A 25,788-nucleotide genomic window follows, 5' to 3' on the forward strand; every position below is an offset into this window, starting at 1 on the left:
TTTGTTGTTGTTCAGTTGCCCAATCGCGTCTGACTCTGAGACACCATGCACTGCAGCACACCAGGGCTCCCTGTTCCTCACCATCTCCCGAAGTTTGCCCAAGTTCATGTCCATTGCATCAGTGATGCCATCGAGCCATCTCATCCTCTGATGTCCTCTTCTCCTGCCCTCAATCTTTCCCAGCATCAGGGACTTTTCCAATGAATCAGCTATTCACATCAGATGACCAAAGTATTGGAGCTTCAGCATCCTTCCAACAAATATTCATGGTTGATTTCCCTTAAAATTGATTGGTGTGATCTCCTTGCTGTTCATTGGACTTTCAGGAGTTTTCTCCAGCACCACAGTTCGAAGGCATCAATTCTTTGGCGCTCTGCCTTCTTTACAGTCCAGCTCTCATTACTGTACGTGACCACTGGGAAGACCATAGCCTTGATTATATGGATTCTTCTCCGCAGAGAAACATCTCTGCTTTTCAACACACTGTCTAGGTTTGTCATAGCTTTCCTGCCAAGAGGCTATTGTCTTCTGATTTCATGGCTGCAGTCATCATCCACAGTGATTTTAGAGCCCAAGATGAAGAAATCTGTCACTATTTCTACCTTTTCCCCTATTTGCCATGAAGTAATGTAACCTACTGTCTGGTTACATGTGATTAAAAATAAACATTTTTCAAAAATAATTTTTCTTATAAAATCAGGGTATGTATCATATACACCTGTGTGAAATTCATATTGTTAAATCAGTCAATTACTTTTTGTTCTGATTATATGCAGTAGTCATTTATTTCACATGTGTAGCAGATAGTTGAGGGTAGCCTCTACTTTGATATTGGAATTAAAATGCCAAAACTTGGCATGTCTATACTTTTCAACTAAAATCAGATCATCATGTACTCTTCACCATGTGTAACAAACACTGAAACATTTTAACCAAATTTTGTGTTCTTTTTTAAAAAAGGATTTCTCAGAAAACTGTACAAAGATCTTACATAAGGCTGGTAACACCTGAATGAGTCAGTCCTGTACTCTTTACATGAGGTATTTTGGAAAAAGGATATAATCTTACTTGAAAATAAAAATTTCAGATGCTGTGCATGTGGTTAAGAAGGAAGAAAGGGAAAAACATAGTGAGATACTAGTTTTGTTCAAATATAAACATTGGCTTTGTTCAAACATAGACGAGGGATATTTAATGATGAAGTTAGGAGATTTGGATTCTGGTGCTGGTTGTCACTGCCCTGCACATCTGAATCACCCTGACCAAATCACTTCTCATCTCATTTGCAAACTCATGAAGGTTAGAAGTACTACCCACTCCTATAATTTTAGATATTTAAGCAAGGGTATTGCTACCACAAGCCTTATTCCTTGTCCTCATACTTTTCAGAGTCAATTATTTATGTAGCTCATTATTTGAATGAGAAGTGCAATTCACATGTAGCATATTATGATGGTATATTTAACATTTTGTATAATTTTTCAAGACTTATTGCATAATTTCATATTTGCACTTTCATTTAATAATAACAATATATGCAAACACATACATAACCAATTATGTGCCTGGCCCTCTTTAAGAGCTTCAAATATTAATTCACTTAATCTTCATTATCACGCAAGGAAATATATACTATTATCACATCATTTCTCAAAAGAGAAAAACAAAGGATAGAGAAACTAAGCAATGTGCCCAAGCAGACATAACTAGCTAGTAACATGACCAGGAGTTCCCTGGTGGCTCAGTTGTAAATCCACTTGCAACTCAGGAGACATGGATTCAAACCCTGGGTCAGGAAGATCCCCTGGAGAAAGAAATTGGCAACCTACTCCAGTATTCTCGCCTGGGAAATCCCACGGACCGATGAGCTTGGCGGGCTACCATTAATGGGATCACAAAAGAGTCGGACATGACTTAGCAACTAAACAACAACAACAGTAATATGATCAGGTTCTGAATACAGGAAGCCTGGTCTGACGATTCACCCCTTTAACTATTTAACTACTGTCTCTCATTCCAAGTTTATTTTGCTAACATGTATGTGCATACGAACCTGAGAATTATATACATGTTCACATACACATACATGTTAGCAAAACAAACTTGGCACCTGCATTTACTGGAGGTCAAGCACTTCTAAGTATTTCCATAAAGGACTCCACTTAATACTAATACCTTAAAAAGGAGATACTTTAGTTTCCCCTTTTTACAGAATAACAAATTAAGCCCTAAGCAACTGAAATTCTACAATTTGAACGGTCTTCTCAATGAAGTAGTTACACCAGCAATTTTCAACTCTAAGAGAAAAATGATAAAATTTATGCTTCAATATTCAAGTCTATACCAAACTCTTTCAATTGTCCCTTCATGAAATAAACCCAATCTCCAAAACACTTTACCAATTAATTAATTTTAAAAGGCTTATTAATTCAAAGAGGAAATTACTCTCATATCCATACCTGCATATCTAGTTCTTGGCATCTTTGCCTCAGTTCCTCTTTTTCTGCTAGTGCTTCCTGAAGATCTTCTAGGGCCCTTTTAAGCTAAAATAGAAAAATGTCCTAATTCTTAGTAAATCATATTTTGAAATAAACTGAAAAATAAACTTTTATCACAACACATATATATACTGATGTTGGAAACAGTTTCAAAATTAACAAATGCATGTGCGTCTTCTCTTACCATTTCCCTTACTTCTCTTACCATAACCCAGGTTGGGTTACACAGAGGAAGAGAGTATCTTTTCCACCACAGAAAACAACTGTGTGAAACAACCAGGGAAGGGAGCCTTGAATACAGAACGAGTTCAATGTTAAAGGAAAGCAACTGTGATAAAAATCACATTTGCTTATTAGATAAATTAGAATTTAGCAGAATTTTTAAAATTGTCTGCTATTTAATTATGTAACTATATAGCATGAGCTACATATGTATTAACAAATATCAGGAAAGTTTAATGCCACTTGACTCTTCAAACACTATCATTAAAAACTGTGGAAATCAACACTACCTGCATTCATGAAGGAATGTATAGTAATATTTAAGATCTTACAAGAGAACAAACTATCTAAATTTCACGGAGGAAAATACCTTGTATGTGCTATCTGATGTAAGCCTTTAAGACAGTACTGGGTTTGCCAGAAAGTTCGTTTGGGTTTTTCCATTAAGAAGTTATAGAAAACCCAAATGAACCTTTTGGTTAACCCAATAACTGACAGAGGAACTCTATCGCTGTTACATTTTCCTCACATACTGAAATACTCACCTGCTGTTCTAATTCTCCAACAGCATCATTTGTGGGAGAGCTCACGATTTCTTTACTCATCAACTAGGATTAAAATAATAAAATTAAGTACAATAAACTGAGGCTTACACAGTGAAAGTATTCATTTTTTTTTTACAAGCAAAAAGTTCTTTTACATAGTAAAAATAACAGTAAGGTGTTTCATGTTTAATTTTTCCTTGCCTTAATTTGATGACCCTTATATTATTCAAATAAAAAATAAATAGCAGCTTAAGCTAAATAACTCAATGTTCAAACATTATATTAGTGAAGACAAAAAGTAGAGTGTGCTTGAGATATGTAAATAGACATATTTAAAATACTAATGTACTAAAAATTACAATACAAATTCTACATAAAATTGAGCACATTGAATAATTTTAAAGAATGATTCTTCTGTAACATGAGTTGGCACGTTTAAAATATAGCTATAAATGAGTGATGTGGCAAAATTCCTAATCCAAGAAGCCATTTTAAGTGTAGGAGCTACAATTATATGAGAAAAAAGATCCTGTAAAATAATTTCTTTTGCATATGCGAGACATGTATATTTATGCATAACGGTGTTTTGAATTCAAACCAGCAATGCAAACTCAGGGTATACCCACTTTTCAAGTCCTATATGCTGTCTCCCTTTAAGTCATGACTCTTCCAAACTAACCCTTCACTCAATTTTCTCTCAGGCCTCCTCTTCACTTGACTTCATCTCAGCCTTCTGGTCTGACTTTAAGAATGAACATGAACATGTGCCAAATGAATTTTGAATCTTTATGGCATAACTTAAGATAACCAGACTGGATTGAACCCAGGCTCTGAAATATAATGATGACTGTATTTGCTCACAGTTCTAACATTCTGAAAATGCACATAAGATACACACACACACACACACACACACTTTAAATTTCAGAGAAGATTATTCTATCTGGCAGAAAAAAAAGAAGGTATAAAAATTCCGATCTGGGAAAATGCTGTTTATCCTGCTTAGCTGAAGTTACTTAAAGGAACTTAACAGTAATTTAACTTTTAAAATGCAGAGGTACTAAAATTGGGCTTGAAGTCCTTATAAGAAATTTGGGGGAAAAAGAATGAAGGGGAGACACAACAGTCAAAGATAAGTCAACCTACTGCAAAGGGCACATTTATACAGTAGTGAAATATACATCCATAAAGTTTTTGTGAACAGTTTTATACAATTTGGTTTAGGATTTTTATACCTATATGATTATGATATAACTTACCTCTTGAATAGCAGTCATGACCACGTGTTGAACAGATTCTTCTAATGTCATTATATTCTGAATATGTTCTATGATTTAAAAAAAAAAATCAGATCTGATAAAAACTCTACTCTTTATCCACAGTAATTCAGCCATTCAATTAACCACATAAAAATTCATTCACTATACATAATTCTTTATGCAAGTACAATACTTTTTCCACAAGAAATACGTCCTTTGAAAACAAATACACATAATTGAAAATATTCATATAAATATTTATAAATGTTTTAAAGAAAATCTCTAAGTTTCTTATAAGGAAGAAAATGAGAAGAAATTGCAATTAATCTTAGAACAACTATGACAATTTCTTCTATCTTGTTAAAAATTCAACATTATGGGATGAATTCACATGCACAGGTATAGCACAGAGATATCATAAGTTCAGTTCCAGACAATAAAGCAATAATCACAATAAAGTGAGTCACATGAATTTTTTAGTTTCCCAGTATATATAAAAGTTCTATTTACAAACTACTATAATCAATTAAGTGACAATAGCATTATATCTAAAAAAAACAATGTACAAACCTGAATTAAAAATTGCTTTATTGCTAACAAAATGCTAACCATCATCTGAGAATTTAGTAAGTGCTAATCCTTTTACTAATAGAGGATCTTATCAATATCTTGATGCTGATGGCTGCCAGAAAAAACCATAGAGGGCGCTGGTCAAAGCTGGGTTGTCTGTGGCAACTTCTTAAAATAAGACACCAGTGAAGTCTGCCATATCAGTTGACTCTTCCTACCACAAACAATTTCTCTGTAGCATGCAGTGCTGTTTGATATCATTTTACACACAGTATAGCTTCTTTCAAAACAAGAGCCTATCCTCTCAAATCCTGCTATTGCTTCATCAACTTAAGTTTATGTAATTTCTAAATTCTTTGTTGTCATTTCAGCAATCTTCACAGCATCTCTGCCAAGAGTAGATTCCATCTCAAGAAACCATTTTCTTTGTTCATTCATAAGAACCAACTCATCTATTAACATTTTCTCATGAGATTTAGTCATATCTTTAAGTTCCACTTCTAATTCGAATTCTCTTGCTATTTTACCACATCTGCAGTTAAACCCTCCATTGAAGGCTTGAACTGCTTAAGTCATATACAAGAGTTGGAATTAGTTTTTTCCAAACTCCTGTTAATGCTGGTATTTTTATCTCTTCCCATGAATCATCTATGTTCTTACTTTTTCCCCTTAAGGGAAACATTCCTTTATCTTTTTAATTTTTATTTTACATTAGAATATAGTTGATTTACAATGTTGTGTTCATTCTGGGTGTACAGGAAAGTAGTTATACATATACATATACATCCAGTCCTTCTCATAGTCTTTTCCCATATGGGTTACTATAGAGTATCAAGTAAAGTATGGTAGTTTGCATATGTTAATCTCAGTATCTTAATTTATCTGCCCTCCCTACCTTTCCCCTTTGGCAACCATAAGTTTGTTTGCTAAGCCTGTGAGTCTGTTTCTGTTTTATAAATAAACTCACTTGTATAATTTTTAGATTTCACATATTAGTATATCATATGATATATGTCTTTCTCTGTCTGACTTACTTCACTTAGTAACAATCTCTAATTGCATCCATGTTGCTGCAAATAGTATTATTTCATTCCTTTTTATGGCTGAGTATCTTCCATTGTATATATGTACCACATCTTCCTTACCATCATCTGTTGATGGACATTTAGGCTGCTTCCATGCCTTGGCTATTGTAAATAGTGCTGCAATTAACACTGGGGTGCAAGTATCTTTGCTAATTAGTTTTCTTCAGATATATGCCCAACAGTGAATCAAATCTATTTTTCTTTCTTTTTTTTTTTTTTTTTTATGATGGTATCATGTTGGATCCTTTTATTTATTTATTTGGTTGCGGTGAGTCTCAGTTGTGGCTCCTGAGACCTTTCATTGGGGTGCATGGGCTTATTTGCCCTTAACTTCCTGACCAGGGATCCAACGCATGTTTTTAACCTCTATATTGTTCTCTAGAGTGGCTGTACCAATTTATATTCCCACCAACAGTCTAGGTTGACACAAACAAATGTAAAGATATACCAAGTTCTTGGATTGGAAGAATCAAAAATGACTACAATACCCAAGGTAACCTACAGATTCAATGCGATCCCTATCAAATTACCAATGGCATTTTTTGCAGCTCTAGAACAAAAAAATCTTAAAATTTGTATGGAAACACGAGAGACCCTGAATAGCTAAAGCAATCTTGAGAGAGAAAAATGCAGCTGGAGGAAACAGGCTCCCTGACCTCAGACTATACAGTAATCAGTTTGATAATAGCACAAAAACAGAGGTATAGATCAATGGGACAGAATAGAAAGTCCAGAGATAAACTCACGTACCTATGGCCAATTAATCTATAACAAAGGAGGCAAGAATATAAAATGGAGAAAAGACAGTCTCTTCAATAAGTGGTACTGGAAAAACTGAATAGGTAAATGTAAAAGAATGAATTAACATTCTTTAACACCATACACAAAAATAAATTTTAAATGGATTAAAGACCTACATGTAAGACCATATACTGTAAAACTCTCAAAGGAAAATATAGGCAGAACACTTTTTGACATAAACTGCTGCAATATCTTTTTGGATCCACTTCCTTAGAGTAGTGAAAATAAAAATAAATAATAGGAGCTAATTAAACTTAAAAGTTTTTTGCACAGCAAAGGATATCTATGAGAAATAAAAACCTATGGAGAAGTACTCACTTGTCCAAGAAAAAACAGCCAGTTAATAATAGAGATGGCCTAATATGAAAGTTTTCTGATACCCAAACTCTTTTTTTATTGATAAACTATAGCTGATTTCATAATTTTATTTTTCTCCTTCCTGAATTAATTCTTACTGAATTTATCTTGTCTTATGTGCTCTCTTCATTAGTTAGATAACACTGAATATTTTCTAAGGTTCTGACTTAAAGTATTTTACAAACTTTAGCACCCAACATCCTCTTAAAAAGGTGATGTCCTAAAGCCAGTTTTGGCTGAGTCATGCAAAAAACATCAGGATCAAAAATCTCATCACCCAGACTGATGCAAGCTCCTGAGAGAAGTAGATGGTCTGTTCATCATTTTACTCATTACTTTCAACCAAAAACACTCTTTCAGTACTCAGCTGGATATGGATTACTGTGTTCAGATATACTAATATAGTCTTCAATTCCATTTATATCATCAGACTGCTTATCTGGAGAATGCACTGAAGGCATTGTTCTGAAAATAGCAGAATATCACCTGAAGAAGCCTGGATTATAATTTAGCAGCTGTATAATCATTTATGAAAATCTGAACCAACATAAGAGTCTGTATGTGAAAGAGAAAGCTTATCAAATGAATAAATACAATTTTTATTGAATACTCACTAAGTCCTAAGCACTGATTAAGCTAATTAAAGTACATTTTATTTAGCCACTGAATATGAATCTCAGAATCTAGAAATACAATTAGGATACTGAAGATCTGTGGCTTTTTAATGGCAGAGCTGTGCTTGAATTCAGAACCTCTGGCCTTCTGCCAACCCTCAACAGTACATTATTATGCTATTTCTTATAAGCAATGTAGATTGTTTCTAGAAAGTAGATATCCTCAAATAACTGAAATTCACTTACCTTGTTTCTTTTCACAGTTGACAGCACAACCTAAAATAAGCTGGAGCAATCTCCCAAGCTCCACAGAATCTGAACATTCAGTTATCTGGTTTAAATCAGGGATAAGTTCTTCAGAAATCTGTTGCCCCAAAAACTGCAGTGTTAAAAATAAATTAGATCACTCACTTATGTAGGCTACAGAGAAGAGACTACATTTAGTTGTTATAAGGAAGATAAATTCTATAAATAGGTTCATGAAATGATTCAGATAAATTAACAAATGACAAAACCACAATTATTGACTAAAACAGTTAGCAAAGTTCAAGCAAGCTCCTAAAATTTTGAGAACCAACCAAATGCAACTAACATGGTTTTATACCAAGTATCATTTTACCCCACTGTCAGAGAGAGGAATTGTTTAAGAAGCCCCTGGCCTGATCTATTATGATAAAACTTATGCCTTTCCATAAAAAATAAACAGATTTATGTTAAGTCAAAGAATATTCAAAATATTTTGATACAGTCTCAATGAACAGAGAAACACAAAATAAACTGTCACACTTTGACAAATAAATAACAGATTTAAATGATTAATCTTTGCTGGCCCTATAATTTTTCTGCATGGTGTCCACAGGATCGCAGAGTGGGACACAACTTAAAGACCAAACAACTTTCATTTTATTTTTTTGTTGTGCCACACGGCTTGTGGGATCTTAATTTCCCAACCAGGGACTGAACCAGTGCCCTGGGAGTGAAAGTGCCAAGTTCTATCACTGAACCGCCAGGGAATTCCCAAGACTGTTTTCTTCAAATTACTAAAAAGTATTCTTGGCATTAAAAAGACAAAAAACAAACAAAACTTCAAAATGAGTTTTAGGCATTAGTGAATTGAAAAATTTTAGTTCTAAAATTACTTGGAAGAAACAAGTTCAATTGTACAAAAATTTAAAAAAAAAATTCTTTCACGGCAAAATCAGACCAAAAGCTTTCACACATTAAGCAATTAACCTTCTAATATCAAATAATCCTACTAGAGAATTTCTTATAATGCTGAATAAGAAAAACAAAGTACTTGAATAATGTAATATCTAAGGTGACTTTAATACTACTTTTATTTTGCATTCTTCCTCAATTCACTTGCACAAGCATAATTTCATAGTGTAGCTTTGCTGTTGTTTACACTGGAAAGAAACATCAGAATAATACTTTAAATAGAAAAGTACTTCAATTTAATTATAAGATCTACTTTATAGATCTTATTATATAAGGTCAAATTATATAAAGATGTAAGCAATTTTATTTGAGAAAATAATCAACTTAAAGAGTAGCAACATATAAACATTATTTTACAAATCAATATATTAAGTTTTAGCCCTTTTATGTTCATAAAATTTGAGTGTACTAAAAATGGAGAAAAAAATCTTTCAATTATGAATTATACATCATAAAATGTTATAAACTAAAAGCAAGTCATTTTTCATTGTAAATATAATTATCACAGAGTATTTTATATTTAAACAGTCAGATGATTTTCATACCTCATTGTAGTAACTCATAATTCCTTGAAGTACCTTCTTTAAATTACTAGCCTAACAGAAGAAAAAATAAGGATTAAATAAATCATTTAAAATTAATAATGAAAGAAAACGCATGTCAAGGTGAAAGACAATAAAAACTTCCCAATAAAAAAGACAACAAAAATACGTATTAGAGTTCTACAAATACAAGTACATGGTAATTTTTAAACATCAAAGCTTTATTCAGAGTTTTATTGAAGAAAAAATGTTTTACTGCTTACATAGTTTAACCACAGTGATTCTATTTAAAATGAGCCACAACTAAGTTGTGGCTAAGTTAGAATCCAAGTACTAAGAAAATTTAGCTATGAGCATGTCCACCTTTAGTCATGAGTAACAACTAGAAAACAGGAATATTATCTTCAAACTTAGCCAAAAGACAATATAGAACTCTAATTGCAGAGAGAAGAAAAACAAAAAAGGTGAGCCCTACACTAGTCTAAGATTTCTCTCTAGAGGCAATTTTCATACCATGGCATAGGGAGGTGGAAGCAAAACAAAGCCTGACATTCTAGTGGATTTGAGAAGATAGACATCAGAAGTTCAGGAAGGTCAAGGTAGTTGGGATTTGCAGAGTAGATAAATGAAGAGGTGAGAGCTATGGAAAGAAAGAGCTCCAGAAATCTGCATAGTAGTTCCTTTGACTCTTTGGCTGAACAATAATTTGCACGTGCATGGGTGAAACTCTATGAGATTAAACAAAAATAATTTCCAAGGAAACAACAATCCAGGGAACTATAAACTGAACAATTCCTGAAGATTGCACAGGGGCAGAAACAGTTGAAAGTCTCACCAGTCAGAGTGAAGAGACCATGACCAGGTTAATATAGATAAGCATTCAATAAAGACCTCAAAAAGGTCACAACTTAGTAGTGAGTCTAATAGTCCAAGAGGAGAAAATAACTCTAGATCTGCCTTCCACCTTCACAAACCATGAAAGAATCAAACTGATTCACAAGTATCTTAACTGCCTGTAAGAACAAAATCCAACACTCTTTAAAGGAATACAAAAAACCGAGCACTCAATAAGAAAATTCACACTATCTAGCATCCAATAAAAAATTACTACACACATGAAGAACCAGGAATATGTGAACTATAATTAGGAGAAACCACGGTCAATAGAAACAAGCCCAAAAATGAGAGATGAAAGAATTAGAATACAAAATGTTAAAATTGCTAGTTTAAAATGTTCAAGGATTTAAATAGCAGGAATATAAGAGAGCTAGTGATTTACTAAAAAAAAAAAAAACTAAATAAAAGAGACTGTTAATGGATTTTTTAAAAAGCAAGATCCATTAGGTATCTACAGCATTTTCAATATAAACAGAGAGAGACTAAAGAAAGAAAAAGGCAATAGGCAAAAAATATCCTAACAAAAGTGGTTATATCAGTATCAGACAAATTACACTTCCAAACAGAAAATATTACCAGGATAAAGAAAGTCATTTCATAATGATAAGTAGATTCACTCATCAACAAGACATAAAAAACTAATGTATATAAACCATATAACATAGATTCAAATTACATGATTAAAATATTTGCAGATCTGAAAGGAGAAACTGAAAAATCCACAATCATCATTAGTGGACATCATTAGTGTCCCTTAACTGACAGAATAATCAGACAGAAAATCAATAAAGATATAAAAGATGTAAACAGTACTATCAAAGAAGCTGAAATAGTCCATAGTTGTTGAAATGCAGAATGTATGTTATTTTCAAATGTACATGGAATATTCACCAAGACAGACTATATATTATGTCACAAAATAAGTCTCAGTAAATATAAAAGAATTCAGAGTATATTCTCAAACCAAAATGGAATCTATAAATTAATAAATAAAAGATACATAGAAAATCCTCAAATATTTAGAACCTGAAATACCTGAAATACCTATTTCTAATCTACTCAGGGGTCAAAAGAAAAATCACAAGGGAAATTATCAAATATTTTGAAATGAAAATAAGAACACAGTATGTTAAAATGTGTGGATGTGGCTAAGGCAATGCTTACTATTAGGGAAAAGTGCTGAAAATATCACTGAAGCTTTCACCTTAAGAAGCAAAAAAAAGGTGCAGACATAAAGAAGAAAGGAAATAATAAAGATCAGAAAGGAAATCAACAAAAAAGAAAACAAAAGCTACTCTTTTGAAAAAAAAATTCAAAAAATGGAAAATCAAACCAGATTTATCAAATTCCATTTATAATGAACTCTAGAAATTAAGGGTTTCCCTGATAGCTTAGCTGGTACAGAATCCGCCTGCAATGCAGGATACACCGGTTCGATTCCTGGGTTGGGAAGACCCCATGGAGAAGGGAAAGGCTACCCACTCCAGTATTCTGGCCTGGAGAATTACATGGACTATATAGTTCATGGGGTTGCAAAGAGTCAGACAAGACTGAGCAACTTTCACTTTCTAGAAATTAAACCTACAGTGACTAAAAGTACATCTGTGGCCATCCAGGGCCAACTTAGGAGTGAGGATTAACTAGGAAGGGGAACAGGTACATGTTTTTGGTTAATGAAAATGTTCTATACCTGATTATGATGGTATAAGAACACATATAACTATCAAAACTGAAACCATACACAACAAAATACACCCTTCAGTTAATTTAAAAAAGAAGATTTAGTTGAGCTTAGTGCTAATTTCAGAACCACTGTTTGGATCATGTACATCTAACATTCATTCTGCATACCTTTATTCTCCAGTTGTCACCAGTATCTTCTTTAATTCGACTTAACCAAGATTCATCGAACCAAGCTACATCACTACAACAAAAATACAAATTAACATTAAAATGTTTGTATGACATGAAAATACCAAATCTAATCAACAGAGTTATTTTCCATCTTAAAGGCTGTCCTCATTAAAAACCGTAAATATTATTTAAAATGAACCCACTGAATTTTTTGTTATTCCTAAGGGTTTCTTTTGGAATTTCTCATAGTAAATGAATTAAGTCATTAACATCTTCAATTTAACAAAATTTACTAAATAACTCATACTCATGCACCCTGGTAGCAGGTAGATGTAAAAATCCTAATCCTAAAGGGAAAAAAAAGAAAACAATGTATCTACTACACATCAAGCATCGTGCCTAATGTTTTTCCATATCACTTCATTTTTAATATAACAGTACCTTAGTAAAGGGTCTATGATCCCCAATCTTACTCCTTTAGTAAACTGAGGATAAGACAGTAATTTGCCCTAAGGGACACTGCTGCTGCTAAGTCACTTTAGTCGTGTCTGACTCTGTGTGACCCCATAGACGGCAGCCCACCAGGCTCCTCCGTCCCTGGGATTCTCCAGGCAAGAACACTGGAGTGGGTTGCCATTTCCTTCTCCAATGCATGCATGCTAAGTTGCATCAGCCGTGTCCGACTGTGCGAGCCTATGGACAGCAGCCCTCCAGGCTCCTCTGTCCACAGGATTCTCCAGGCAAGAATACTGGAATGGGTTGCCATTTCCTTCTCCTAAGTGACACTAGTACATAGCAAAGTTTAGAATTAAATTTGTTAAGTCCTAAATAGGCACTGAAGTCCAAGACAAAGCTGCTATATCAAATTATTATGTATTTAATAAGGCCTTGAAGAATAACATCTGATTAAAAATAGTCAACTATAAGAAAAGATTATATTCTAAACAATATTTGGAGGCTTATTCTGAGTAAAAAATTGAGTCAGATTAATATAAAGATGAATAATTTACTATCCTCCTAAGAGAAATAGCTATTAAAGGTAGAAAGTAAAGAGCACCCTTATGGCAGAAAGTGGAGAAGAACTAAAGAGCCTCTTGATGAAAGCAAAAGAGGAGAGTGAAAAAGTTGGCCTAAAAGCTCAATATTCAGAAAACTAAGATCATGGTATCCGGTCCCATCACTTCATGGCAAACAGATGGGTAAACAGTGGCTGACTTTATTTTTCTGGGCTCCAAAAGCACTGCAGATGTGATTGCAGCCATGAAATTAAAAGATGCTTACTCCTTGGAAGGGAAGTTACGACCAACTTAGACAGCATATTAAAAAACAGAAACATTACTTTGCCAACAAAGGTCCGTATAGTCAAGGCTATGGTTTTTCCAGTGCTCATGTATGGATGTGAGAGTTGGACTACAAAGAAAGCTGAGCGCAGAAGAATTGATGCTTTTGAACTGTGGTATTGGAGAAGACTCTTGAGAGTCCCTTGGACTGCAAGGAGATCCAACCTATCCATTCTAAAGGAGATCAGTCATGGATGTTCTTTGGAAGGACTGATGTTGAAGCTGAACTCCAATACTTTGGCCACCTGAGGCAAAGAGCTGACTCACTGGAAAAGACCCTGATGCTGGGAAAGATTGAGGGCAGGAGGAGAAGGGGACAACAGAGGATGAGATGGTTGGATGGCATCACCGACTCGATGGACATGGGTTTGGGTGGATTCTGGGAGTTGGTGATGGACAGAGAGGCGTGGCTTGCTGTGGTTCATGGGGTCGCAAAGAGTCGGACATGACTGAGCTGAACTGAACTGAAAGAGCACAAATAACTATACTTAAAGGAAGTGAAAGGGTGAGTCGCTCAGTCATGTCTGACTCTTTGAGACCCCATGGACTGTAGCCTGCCAGGCTCCTCTGTCAATGGGATTCTCCAGGCAAGAATACTCTGGAGTGGGTTGCCATCCCCTACTCCAGAGCATCTAAGAAGAAGGTGATAAATGCTTTAAGGAGTAAACAAATACCAAGAAATAACAGAATATTAGTGCTAGCAGAGGTCTCAGAAGTCTTGCCTAAATTTTAACTTTACAGATAAGCCAACTAAAGTGAGGGAAAAAATTAAAGGGGTTCTTTCCAAGGCAGTATCCTGAATTTAAAAATGCAAAGCTGAAAACAGTGCCTTGCTTTTCAGAAATCATTCTGCCTCAAATGTGCTAATACAAAACAAGGATGTCTCTTCTGACCGGAGTAACTGGAAATGGCCTCATCATTTTCAATTCACTTACTTGGAATTTGCAACCGTTTTCTTTTGAGCAAATTAATGTTAATTATTTTTGGCTTTTCTCAGATGTTAAGGCTATAGTTACCAAAATAACTTGGCTAAGTGTATAAATGATGTATTTCTAACCAGGTATTTATCTGAAAAGACTGAATTTTTTAGTTGATAAAAATTTTCAAGTAATTTTACTTTCTTCTGACATCAGATTAAGTTAAAAAGGTATGCTAATTGTGATAGTTAATTTTGTGTGTCAAGTTGGCAGAACCCTGGTACCCATAAATTTGGTCAAATATGTTTGGATATTGTAGTGAAGATGTCTTTGGGATGAGATTAACATTTAAATCAGTAGACTTACAGTAAAGCTGATTACCCTCCAAAATGTGGCTCATCCAATCAGTTGAAGGCCTAAAGAAAAAGACTGATTTCCCCTGAAAAAGAGCAAACTCTGCTTTTAATAGTAGATGCCTGTCAACTCTAGTTGTAACATCAACTCCTCCCTAGACTTCCAGCCTACTGGTCTACCTACTCTGGATTTTGGAATTCCCAGGCTGCATAAGGACATGAGCCAATTTCTTAACTCTCTCTCTAATCCCTCATGCGTGTGTGTGTGTGTGTGTGTGTGTGTGCAGTGTATTGTATATATATACATCTTATTCTATTTCTTTGGAGATACTACACCAGTCTGCTAACTGACTCCAAAAAAATCTTCATACATGATTCTGTAGTTCCATCATAAATAATTACCTTTAGAAAATGGATCTAGAGACAACCTCTTTCAGTATTTCCTCCTTTTGTCTTGCATTCCTACTTGTTTTCCTTCCCATCTCCAATCAACTTTAGCCCTATGTCTTAAGAGTCTGCTCAGACTGCTACAGCAAAATACCACAGGTTGGATGGTTTAAACAACAGAAATTTATTCCTCACAGTTCTAGAGGGTGGAAGTCACAGATCAGGATGCTAGCAAAGCAGATTTCATTCTGAGATCCTAGGTGCTACCATCATGCAGTGTGTTCACATGACCTCATCTTTGTATGTTTATAGAGAGTGAGGCCTCCAAATTCTCCTCTTATAAGGAGTTCAATACTACTGGATCATGTCTCCCTACTCTTATGACCTCGTTTAACTTTAATTACTTCCTGAAAGGCCCTATCTCTAATATAGCTATACTAGGAGTTAAGAACTTCAACACAGGATTTTAAAGGGACACAAACTTTCAGTCCATGATACTCTTAGAAACACTTTCTAACCCTTCCATAAGTCTATCTCTTGTTTTCTTTCTTATAAACAAATTCATCTTTCTCAAACAATTATAACAGCAGCCAACCTTTCCCCCTACTAAACTTGATATTCAACTTCAGAACTTTCAGGATATATATCCTTCTTTTACTTTTTCTGCATTGCCACATCTACAAGCCTTAACTAGACACTTGGCTCCAACAATTAGCTCCATTTTTCAAGTATTTCCCAGAACTTCAATGAAACTTAAGTGATACCAAACAAGGAAACACAAGACAGTGAAATGTGGTCCAACTGTTTTCTAATAAAACCTAGTAAGAAACACTATATGATTATTTTTAACTCCATCCATGGTATTTGTCTTCACAATTCTATCAACTAAATACAGGTAGTAATTAATGCCTATTGCTACTAGACACAACATCGTTTTGTTGCTTCAGTGGACACCCTGACAACATTCCTCTTAAGTAATCAAAAGGTCTTGTGCATTTAACATATCAAATTGTCAGTACTTTGACATGCACATCTGGTCTCTCATTTATTAAGACTTCGAAGTAAAAATCTATCAGGAGGGGTTCAAGATGCTAGGCTGCAATGATTATAGCTGACCACAGGTACTGGCTTGAGTCAGGCCAAAGTGACAAAAGTCTGGACTTTGCTATTTTTATTCATTATTTGACTTTACTTAAGTCATTTCACCTTTACAAACCTCTGTTTCCTCACCTATTAGTTGAGGATAAAAATAATGCCTGTCTCACAAAACAGTAAAAATTAAATGACCTACCACATGTATAGGGTATATAATGTCTTACATTTAATAAACACTCATATGTTGCTATCATGATTTATTACTTTAAATGCTCAAATATATTCTGAATAAATGAATAAACAAATAATTTGTACATGATACTTAAGGTTTCCCTGGATATTCTACATTCTGTATTATTCTTTTCTCTCTTGTAAAAATGTCTAGTCAAAGACAACAGAAAAAAACAGAAAAGTTATGTGGTGCATAATGTAACAAAGCTGTCTTTCCATTTAGGAAAGTTGTATGCACTATTTATAGCTGTTAATTACAGTTGAATTACAACCCCCCAAAAGATGTGTTCAAGGCCTAACCCTGACTACCTATGAACATAACCTTATTTGGAAATAGGGTGTGTGCAGACATAATCAAGTTAAGATGTAATCAAGTTTAAGGTCACACTAAATTAGAGTGGATCCTAATCCATTATGACGTGTCCTTCTACGAAAAGGAGAAGAAACACAGAGGGAAGATAGTGATGTGAAGACAGAGACACAGATTAGAGTTACAATGCCTCAAACTAAGGGATGCCTGGAGACCCAAAGACTAGAAACATCAAGGTAGGATCCTGACGTAGAGGTTTTGAAGGGAGCATGGTCCAGCCAATACCTTGATACAGGACTTGTAAACTCCTGAACTCTAAAGAAGATATTTTTGTTGTTTTAAGCCACATAATCTGTTGCACTTTGTTACAAAAATCCCAAGAAATGAATACAGTTGTAGTTACAGGTTTTCTCCCATGTGTCTTTAAAATAGCAACAGTTCCTGCATTTAAAAGAGATATACATTATGTATTCAGACTAAAGATAACAAAAAAAGAACTGTAGAATCCTAGCAACAATTTCATGACTCATCAAGTCTAAGTTATATACTTTGGGAATTGATTTTTAAGACTGTATTATTTAGAAGTGTATCTGCCTCAGGTAACTAATGAAAGAATTATTCACTAGATTTTGCTATTTCCTTAAAAAAGCAAACTTTCCCATCTCATTTTCAGTAACAACTTTGATGTGAGTCACAACAGCCATCAAAGAAATACAAAATAAATTGGAACATATATAAAGTGCTTTGAAGTGTTCAAAGAAATAAAATAAAATTTGCTTCTTTTTTTTTTTTTAAAGCAGGAATATGATACACTGACCCAACTAAGGGAAAACATATGTTGTGAGTTTCACTGTCTGGAACCAGACTCCTAAAAAGTTTACAAAAATGGAAGGGAGTTCAAAAGAAAAATAAATTTAAACTGGTTCTTATAGGATAAGGAGGTTTACACATCTAAGTACATGCAAAAACAAGTAAATGAAATAAGAGGTTTAGGGCCAATTTTAGGTCACTGTCATTTGTTTTATGAAGAAAGAAAGCTTTCTGATTGGTTCACTCATATTATTCCTGAAGAAAAGCTATTAGAAGATGGTAAGAGACAAAAGAGAATAAAAAGAGAAAAACTGGAGAGACAGAATCAGCAATAACAACAGAATCCAACACAGTATGTTAAAATGAGTTGGTGATAAAGGATACAGTTTAACTAAAATTGACCTGACCCTACTCTAAACATCAGGTATAGTACTGGTATATAGGAGGTCAAAGAGCCATTTGTATATCATCATATAATGGTAAAAACAGCTCTCATCTACTATGTTGTGGTGTAAAGCTATGAAAGACGCTTCAGTACATATAAATAACATTTTTGGATATCGAAGTAAGTGAACGTTCATCAGCCTTACATCTATGCCAACCACAAGATAGCTATATCTACACCAACATCCACAACAATGAGAAAAGGCCAGACTGTACATTAAAACAATGATGAATTTACCAAATCAACAAGACCATGTTCACAATTCTTGTGTGCGAGCTAAGTTGCTTCAGTTGTGTCCAATTCTTTCTGACCCTATGGACTGTAGCCTGCCAGGCTCCTGTATCCATGGGATACTCCAGGCAAGAATACTGGAGTGGGTTGCCATTCCCTTCTCCAGGGGATCTTCCGACCCAGGGATGGAACCAGTGTCTCTTACATCTCCTGCACTGGCAGGTGGGTTCTTTACCACTAGCACCACTTGGGAAGCCCAATTCTTAGTTTGGACAAATTAAATCACTTTAAAACCAATCACGGTAAAAATAAAATAATTAAGAAACATTTTTAAGAAAGCAGGGAAGTAAGGCATACTTCAGAAAGACTGCCAAAAAAAAAATGTTAACATGCTAAATTTATCTTTTAAAGTGTTAATCTTGAGTTAACCATAAAATCTGTCTATTCAAATTAGATCATTTTAAAGATTCCAAGTAACTAAGATTATGATATTGTTTGAGTTATTTTTTTAACAATGGTAAAGAATTTCTGCTAACCCATTTTTTGCTAAAGCATTTTCCAGAGTCAATCATAAAAAATACCTTTACAAAAATGATGGCAATAATTAAACAATTTTTGACATCTAAAGCCATGTAGCAGAGATAGGATTCATTGAAGATATATTATCATGAATGTCAGCTAATACAAAATCAATATGACAATTAATAAATTATGACTATAGCATTGGCCCTCTTTGTCTTATTAAGGGTACAATTCATACTGCGGATATTATAACCCTAATCCTCTTATAATGTTTGGCAAAAATGGTGAAATAATGGATTAAGGCTCTTTTGATATTGTATAATTACTTAAAATGGGCCCAACCCAAACAGAATCTCTTTACTAGGTAAGGTTCCCTAGCATTTGTGAGCTAAAATTTCATTTATAGAACATTTCAGTACTGGTGGATTCATACAATTACTATTATTAATTCAAATATAAATTTTAAATTTAATATTTTTTTCTAAAACCAGTATTTCATGCTTCAATTATCTAAAAAACAATAATCTCTAAGCATTGATACCTTAAAATGACAACAGTATAACTGGAGAAAACATTGTAAGAAATTACATCACTCATTTAACCTGCTTCTCTCCTAGTAACTATAACTTGTGAATATGACCAAAACAAGTTTAAAATTAAACCTCTCCTGAATAGATAAGAATCCTGATTGGTAATTTAATTAAGATGTATCTCTATGAATAAGCAAGAAATAATCAGATGGTAAAATTTTTTGTCCCCTAGATGCATGAATACCTTGATACCATACGCCTGTCAGCACTAAAAAGGACCAAGTTTCAACAGCCTTATGGTATAATTATTTTAGGAAGAATCTGAACCAATACTTACATTTGATGAAGAACTTGTGCCATGGCAACTCCACTAGTCAGCTGTTTGACATCCTGACAGGGTGCAGCGGTATTGAATGTCTGCAGCTAAAATGACATAAAGCAAGTTTATGTCAACTCCTCACTCCACTGAATTTATATACATAAATGAACACTAGAGAGAATACTCTCTGCCAAACAAAGGAAACTATACTAATGTTTCTATAACTGTGTTGTATTTTTATAAGAATAAACACTTAACATTTCATAAAACCACTGAATATTATACCTAAAATATTCAGATATATTTATGTCATATATGAAATACTTCAGAATTTCTGAAAAATACATGTAGAACTCTTAAGAGAGTCATACTTTCTGTTTTGTCAATTTTTAGGAGAATAACATCAGGAAAAGAACTTTAAAATAACCTAATATCTGCAAGTTAAAATTTAATTCATACCACTTGCTAGGAAAACAAAGGCTAGAAATGTCAAGTTTAACACTCTTAGTTTATCACTGAGCTCTAGGGAAGACTTCTGCCTGCTCCCAACAGTTATCCTTAGAGCATGAACAGCCCAGGCCCACCTACCACATCAAGTTGTTTCTATCTAGTTCGGTGTCAGGTACTACTAACTTTCCAAATCTCTGTTAAACATTCATGTATACTTTGAAGAGAAGTGAAATGGTGGCAGCTCTTTCTAATAGGTAAATACAAGACAGAGGAATTATTTAAAAGCAAATTACAACAGAGCTAAAATGGATTATATATTTTCTAGAAATCCAATCTCAATCTGCAAAGATCTTAAATTAAATATACTATGATTCCCTTTTCCCACACTTGTTCATCTCCTTTACTATTCAATTATTCAATTATAATTCCTTAGTCTACCACCATAAAACACCTTTAGTGGTTGCTGTATTTTGAGGTTCTAGAAATCTGTCTCTATTATCCTAATACAACAAGGAAGATTGACAGAAACGAAATCGAGCCACAGTTACTTTCAAAGCACAAAGATACTTTACTGAGCTTTCTACTGTACGTAGGGCACTGTAGTATAAGGTGGAATTACAAGGGAACATTACCAGGTTTCCACATTTAAGCAGCTTCAATTGAGAATTAAGGAGAGGAGAAAAAGACACAATCATTTCTAAAAGATGCCACTACTACTCCCATGACAGCAGTATGGGAGTAGTAATGTTCTGAAGTGTGTAACAGCCAGCTAATCTAATTAGGGTGTGTACTAGGAAAGACTTCTTAGAGATGATTCCAACGGATGGTCTTGAGTATAGAAAGGACCAGGAGAAGGAAGCTTTAGGAGATAGCAACATGGCAAGAGTACAAATACAAGAAAAGAAATGGTATTTTTAGGTAACACACAGTTTAGTATTGCTGGATTTCTATGCATTTCAGTGCTAAGGAGGACAACCAAGGGGCACAGGGAAGGGCCATGGTAAGAAACTTGGAATTCACCTTCAGGGTATTATCTATATTATGGGGAAACAGCAGAATAGTTTCTACCTCACAAGATGGTTGTGAGAATTAAATAAATTAGCAAACACAGTGTACTTAGATCTGTGTCTAGCACATGGTACAAATTCAAGCTGTTTGCACATCAGCTGTGAGTCAGGGTTTCTCAAAGTGTGGAGTCTAAGACAACATGTATCAGAATCTCCAGACAAATCAGAAAATCCCCCAGTGATTGTTAGTCACATCATTTGTTTAGAACTACTGCTCTGGATGATGAAGAATCACTGAAGAGTAACAAGGGAGAGACATCCTTAGTATGTTGTGGATAGCAGTAAGAGTGACAAGAGAATGAAAGAACAGCGTTATGCCTGTGTCAGTGAGAAGGCTCCGGAAATGGTCTTTGTGATAACCTGGGATGCCGAGATGAGTTACCGTAATGTAACTGTAATGAGTTACCGTAATACATCAATCCTCTATGAAACAGTTAAAAATGTATCCCAGGTACTTAGTGGTGAAATATTAGTCTTCGAGATCAGGACCAAGACTAGGATATTTACTATAATCACCTTGATTCAATGTTGTACTAGAGATCCTAGTCAGTTTTTGTTCCTGGGGACAGAACCGAAAACAGGTCAGGCAAGGGCTCTGTCCCCAAAGTGCAAACAAGATGACTTCAGAAAATGTTAAGTGTTTACAGACACAACAAAAAGGGGTTAACAGGTTACAACGGGATATGAGTAGGGTACTCACGGTCACAGCGTGTCTCTGAAAGATGACACCAGACCCAAGAAATGAAAGGTAAGAAGTCAATCAGCCACTGAAAGAACTAGAAGAAGGATATTTCAAAGTAGAGGAAAGAGAAGTTAAAAAGCTGTGATGCATTTACAAATAAAAACAAACAAATAAACAAAAAAAACCAAAAAACTCCACACAAATGCTTATCTTCCTAAAGAAAGTCAACGCAGCATGGGAGCACAGAGAAGCAAGGCATGAGGGTAGCTTGTAGAAAATCGGGGAGGCAAGCGAACACTTACAGTGACATGGCAGACAACCAGCAAAGGTCTCTGAGAATCATCCAAAGAAGTAAAGAAAAGCCTAGAGGCAAGAACCCACGAAACTAAGGCAGAAGATAATTTCACAAAGGAACCACCAATTAACATAAGGATAATATAAGTTTCCAGTTTGCCAAACCCAGTATGAGAAGGCCTTAGAGAAAAGAACTCAAGTGCAGTGGGCTGAGATGTAAATAAAAGTTCAAAAAGTATAAAGGATGAGTATTTAAAAATGAAAGAAATATGACTGAAGGAAAGTGGGGGGATACAGTGTGGTTCAATAGAGAGTGATGGTTTTCTGTTTTTCCTCTTTAGGAGAGGGAAGATTTGAGTAAGTTTACATGTAGTGAGGAAGGAGCTAACGGAAAGGAAAAAATAGATACTAGAGGGGATAAATGACAGAGCAAAGTTTTAGACAAGGTGGAAAGTGTGGATCTAGAGCCAGAGCCAAAGATAAGAAGGAGGTCACTTTCCTGATGGGGAGAAGGGTTGGGGCTCAAACAGGATACTGATTAAGGTTTGCAAAGAGCAACATGAGAGGAACTGTATGGTTAATCTTAATAATAAAGCTGGGCTGGGTATGGAAACAGGAGGATTTAGCTACAGCAGCATTTGAGAGGCAACAGTCTGCACATTAATTCCATTTTCTCCATAGTGTTTCAGCAGCCTGAGAGAGAACTGGAGAAGCAAACAACCGATTATACTCTGTAATCTATTATCATTCCTTATGTTTTAAATAATTTTTTCACATGGGACTTCCCTGGAGGTCTAGTGGTTAACACTCTGCACTCCCAATGCAGGGGGCATGGGTTCAATCCCATCCCTGGTGGGGGAACAAAGATCCTATATGCTGAATGGCATGGCCGAAAAAAAATAAAAATTTGACTGTTTTTAAGGAATTTTGCCTTCCATTATAAAAAATACAGATCTACCTACCACACCAATTACAAGGGAAGATTCTTTGATTATTCTTGATATCCTTCTTCCTCAGTGTCTTATACAAAGTAGGAACTTCACTATTAATACTGATTAAAAGAATGGATATAGTCACAAAATATTTTAAATAAAATTCATGAAAATCTTATACTTCACCACCAACCCTCATATAAGTCAATGACATCATAAAGACTAAGTTTACTATATAAGTCAGATGTTTAGAGCAACAATGCAACAGATTAGGAAACACCCTTTAATTAGTCATTTACTAACCCACACCATTAGAAGTAACTGCCTTGTTTCATGACAACCTTAAATATGGCATCTAAATCCCATACTAAGTTTAAGTGAAAATGCGGGTGAATGGTCAGCTAATTGCTTTTAACTCAGAAACTCCAGATGCTTGCATTTTACTTGGAGCAAAAACTATTTACCTCCAAAGTGTAAAGGTAGCTTTACATTGTGGTTATTTACAAGAGACTTCACATACTGCCAGAAACGTTCCCTGATTTCTCATTCTTTTGAATTACATGCATTGAGAGCTAGAGAAACTCATCAATTACTGCCTCCTAATCTAGTCTGTTTACATTCCATTCTACACACACTACGCGACACAAAACTAGACAACTGCTTTAGGGGTGAGCATCACTGACTGCACCTTGTGGACCATGGAGCGTCAAACTTGCCCAATATGGATTAGAAGCCACACCCGAATGTCAGCTCTCTCCGATCGCTAAGCACTTCCAAAAGGTGAGACACTTCTGTTGATCGCAATACTGAGGACAGATCCTGTCTGTCCAAACGCAACATAAATTAATAGGACTGCCAAGTGCGGATAAAGTGCAAACGAAAATGCCAAGTTTTTTTTTTTTTTCTTTAAAGAAAATGCTTGTCCATTGGAAGAGGAGGGGAACCAGTGAGAAAGAGAGAATACGAGCGCCCCACTCCCAATATATCTTCTGATCCACGCAGTATATATGTACGTGGAAACATCTCTTCTAAAAGGCTTCTACAAAAACGGATGTCCTGGGGTCCGGGAGAAGCCCTGACGCATGAACTAAAACCACTTCTTTGCCACCTGCGTCCAAATTAGAGCTAGGTTGTTGCAGTGGGAGAGAGGTTTCAGAGGGGGGTCTTCACTCAAAAGTAGCATAAAGGTCTCTATGAGAAAGCTGTTCTGCAGACGGAAGGCAAGGGTGTCGGTGGTCCAGAAAGTCTAGGGCCTGGGCGTAGAGCAGGGGGGAGCAAACGGCCCAGCGGGGAGTAAACGGATGGGCGCTGGGCTCCCGCCACAGCTGTCAGGAGCAGGAGCAGGGCGGTAAGACGAGTGTCCTCCTTCCCGCTCCCCCACCCCCACCCGCAGCTCCTTTTACCCTCCCCCCACCCCCTCTCGAAGACAGACACACACGTACACACACTCACTCACCTACGCACACCTGCCCCGCGACCCGCAGGTGGCACTCTCGAGGTCAAGGGCGACCGGAGACGCGGAGGGCAATGCGCGGAGTCCGGGGCGCAGGTGACCCTCGCTCCGCCGCTGGCTCACCTGAGAGAACCAGGCACCCCCCTGCCCCAGGAACTCGCCGCGGCCCCTCGGCCCCCCTCGCCCCCTCGCACTCACCCAGATGATGAGGCTGTCGCACAGCGGCAGCTCGGACTGCGGAAGCGGCTGCGTCTCTTCCATGGCCAGGACCGCCGTCGACTACACCGCTGACGCCGACACCTCCCTCCTCCCCGCGCTCCCCCAGGAGCCGGCGTCGAGGACCTGCTCGCCCGCCAGGAAAGCTCGGTAGCCAGGCCCAGTGCCCTCTCCGCTCACGCGCGAAGCCTCGCGCGGCCGACGTCGCCGGCGTAACGCCCTCCTCGCCGCTGCCCCCGCCCCGCTCCGCAGTTCGCCCCCTCCCGCTTCTGGCCCGGACCCAGCCGCACGGCACCTGAGCCCCGCCCCCTCCCCTCCCCTCCCCTCCCCTCCCCGCCCTCCTCCCGCCCCTCCTTCCTACTCCGGCACACCTCTGCCTGCCGCACTGAGTGACCTGGGCGCGCACCAGTCACAAAGAAGATAGGTGGCTGAGAGGGACGGGTGGGGCGGGGAGGGGGCGGGAAGAGCGGGAATTGGTTGAGCAGGAGGGATTGCTGATTGGACGCACCCTCTTGGATTTCGACCAATCAACGTGAGACAAGACTGAGCCTTCTAGTGAGAGCTAGAGCGGGTGGGAAGGGGTTTATGACCTGGCAGGTGCAGTTAGGGCGGGGGGCAGTGAGTGCGCGTGCGCGATGGGGCGTTAGTGAGGTCGACGATCGCGTAGCACCAAGGGCAGAAGTGGCCACGGGGGCCTAGGAATGTGTAGGAGAAACTCCAGGCATCTTCCCGCCTCCATGCG

The 25,788-nt window shown here is 36.5% G+C and overlaps 1 protein-coding gene across 1 annotated transcript in view; it reads right to left on the bottom strand.

The window, feature by feature from the left end:
- HOOK1 (hook microtubule tethering protein 1) overlaps positions 1 to 25,347 on the bottom strand; it is a 64,812-nt gene extending 39,465 nt beyond the window's left edge. Inside the window, exons 1-8 of the mRNA XM_043877913.1 lie at positions 25,029 to 25,347; positions 19,971 to 20,056; positions 12,460 to 12,532; positions 9,715 to 9,765; positions 8,198 to 8,330; positions 4,525 to 4,592; positions 3,266 to 3,328; positions 2,460 to 2,543 (exon numbers count right to left, since the gene is read on the bottom strand). Coding sequence (XP_043733848.1) covers positions 2,460 to 2,543; positions 3,266 to 3,328; positions 4,525 to 4,592; positions 8,198 to 8,330; positions 9,715 to 9,765; positions 12,460 to 12,532; positions 19,971 to 20,056; positions 25,029 to 25,091 — 621 coding nt within the window. The 5' untranslated portion in view covers positions 25,092 to 25,347. The remainder of the gene's footprint in view (positions 1 to 2,459; positions 2,544 to 3,265; positions 3,329 to 4,524; positions 4,593 to 8,197; positions 8,331 to 9,714; positions 9,766 to 12,459; positions 12,533 to 19,970; positions 20,057 to 25,028) is intronic.
- Positions 25,348 to 25,788: the final 441 nt, after the last annotated feature.

The sequence above is a fragment of the Cervus elaphus genome, chromosome 20 (genome assembly GCF_910594005.1).
Source record: "Cervus elaphus chromosome 20, mCerEla1.1, whole genome shotgun sequence".
NCBI classification, from domain to species: Eukaryota; Metazoa; Chordata; class Mammalia; order Artiodactyla; family Cervidae; genus Cervus; species Cervus elaphus.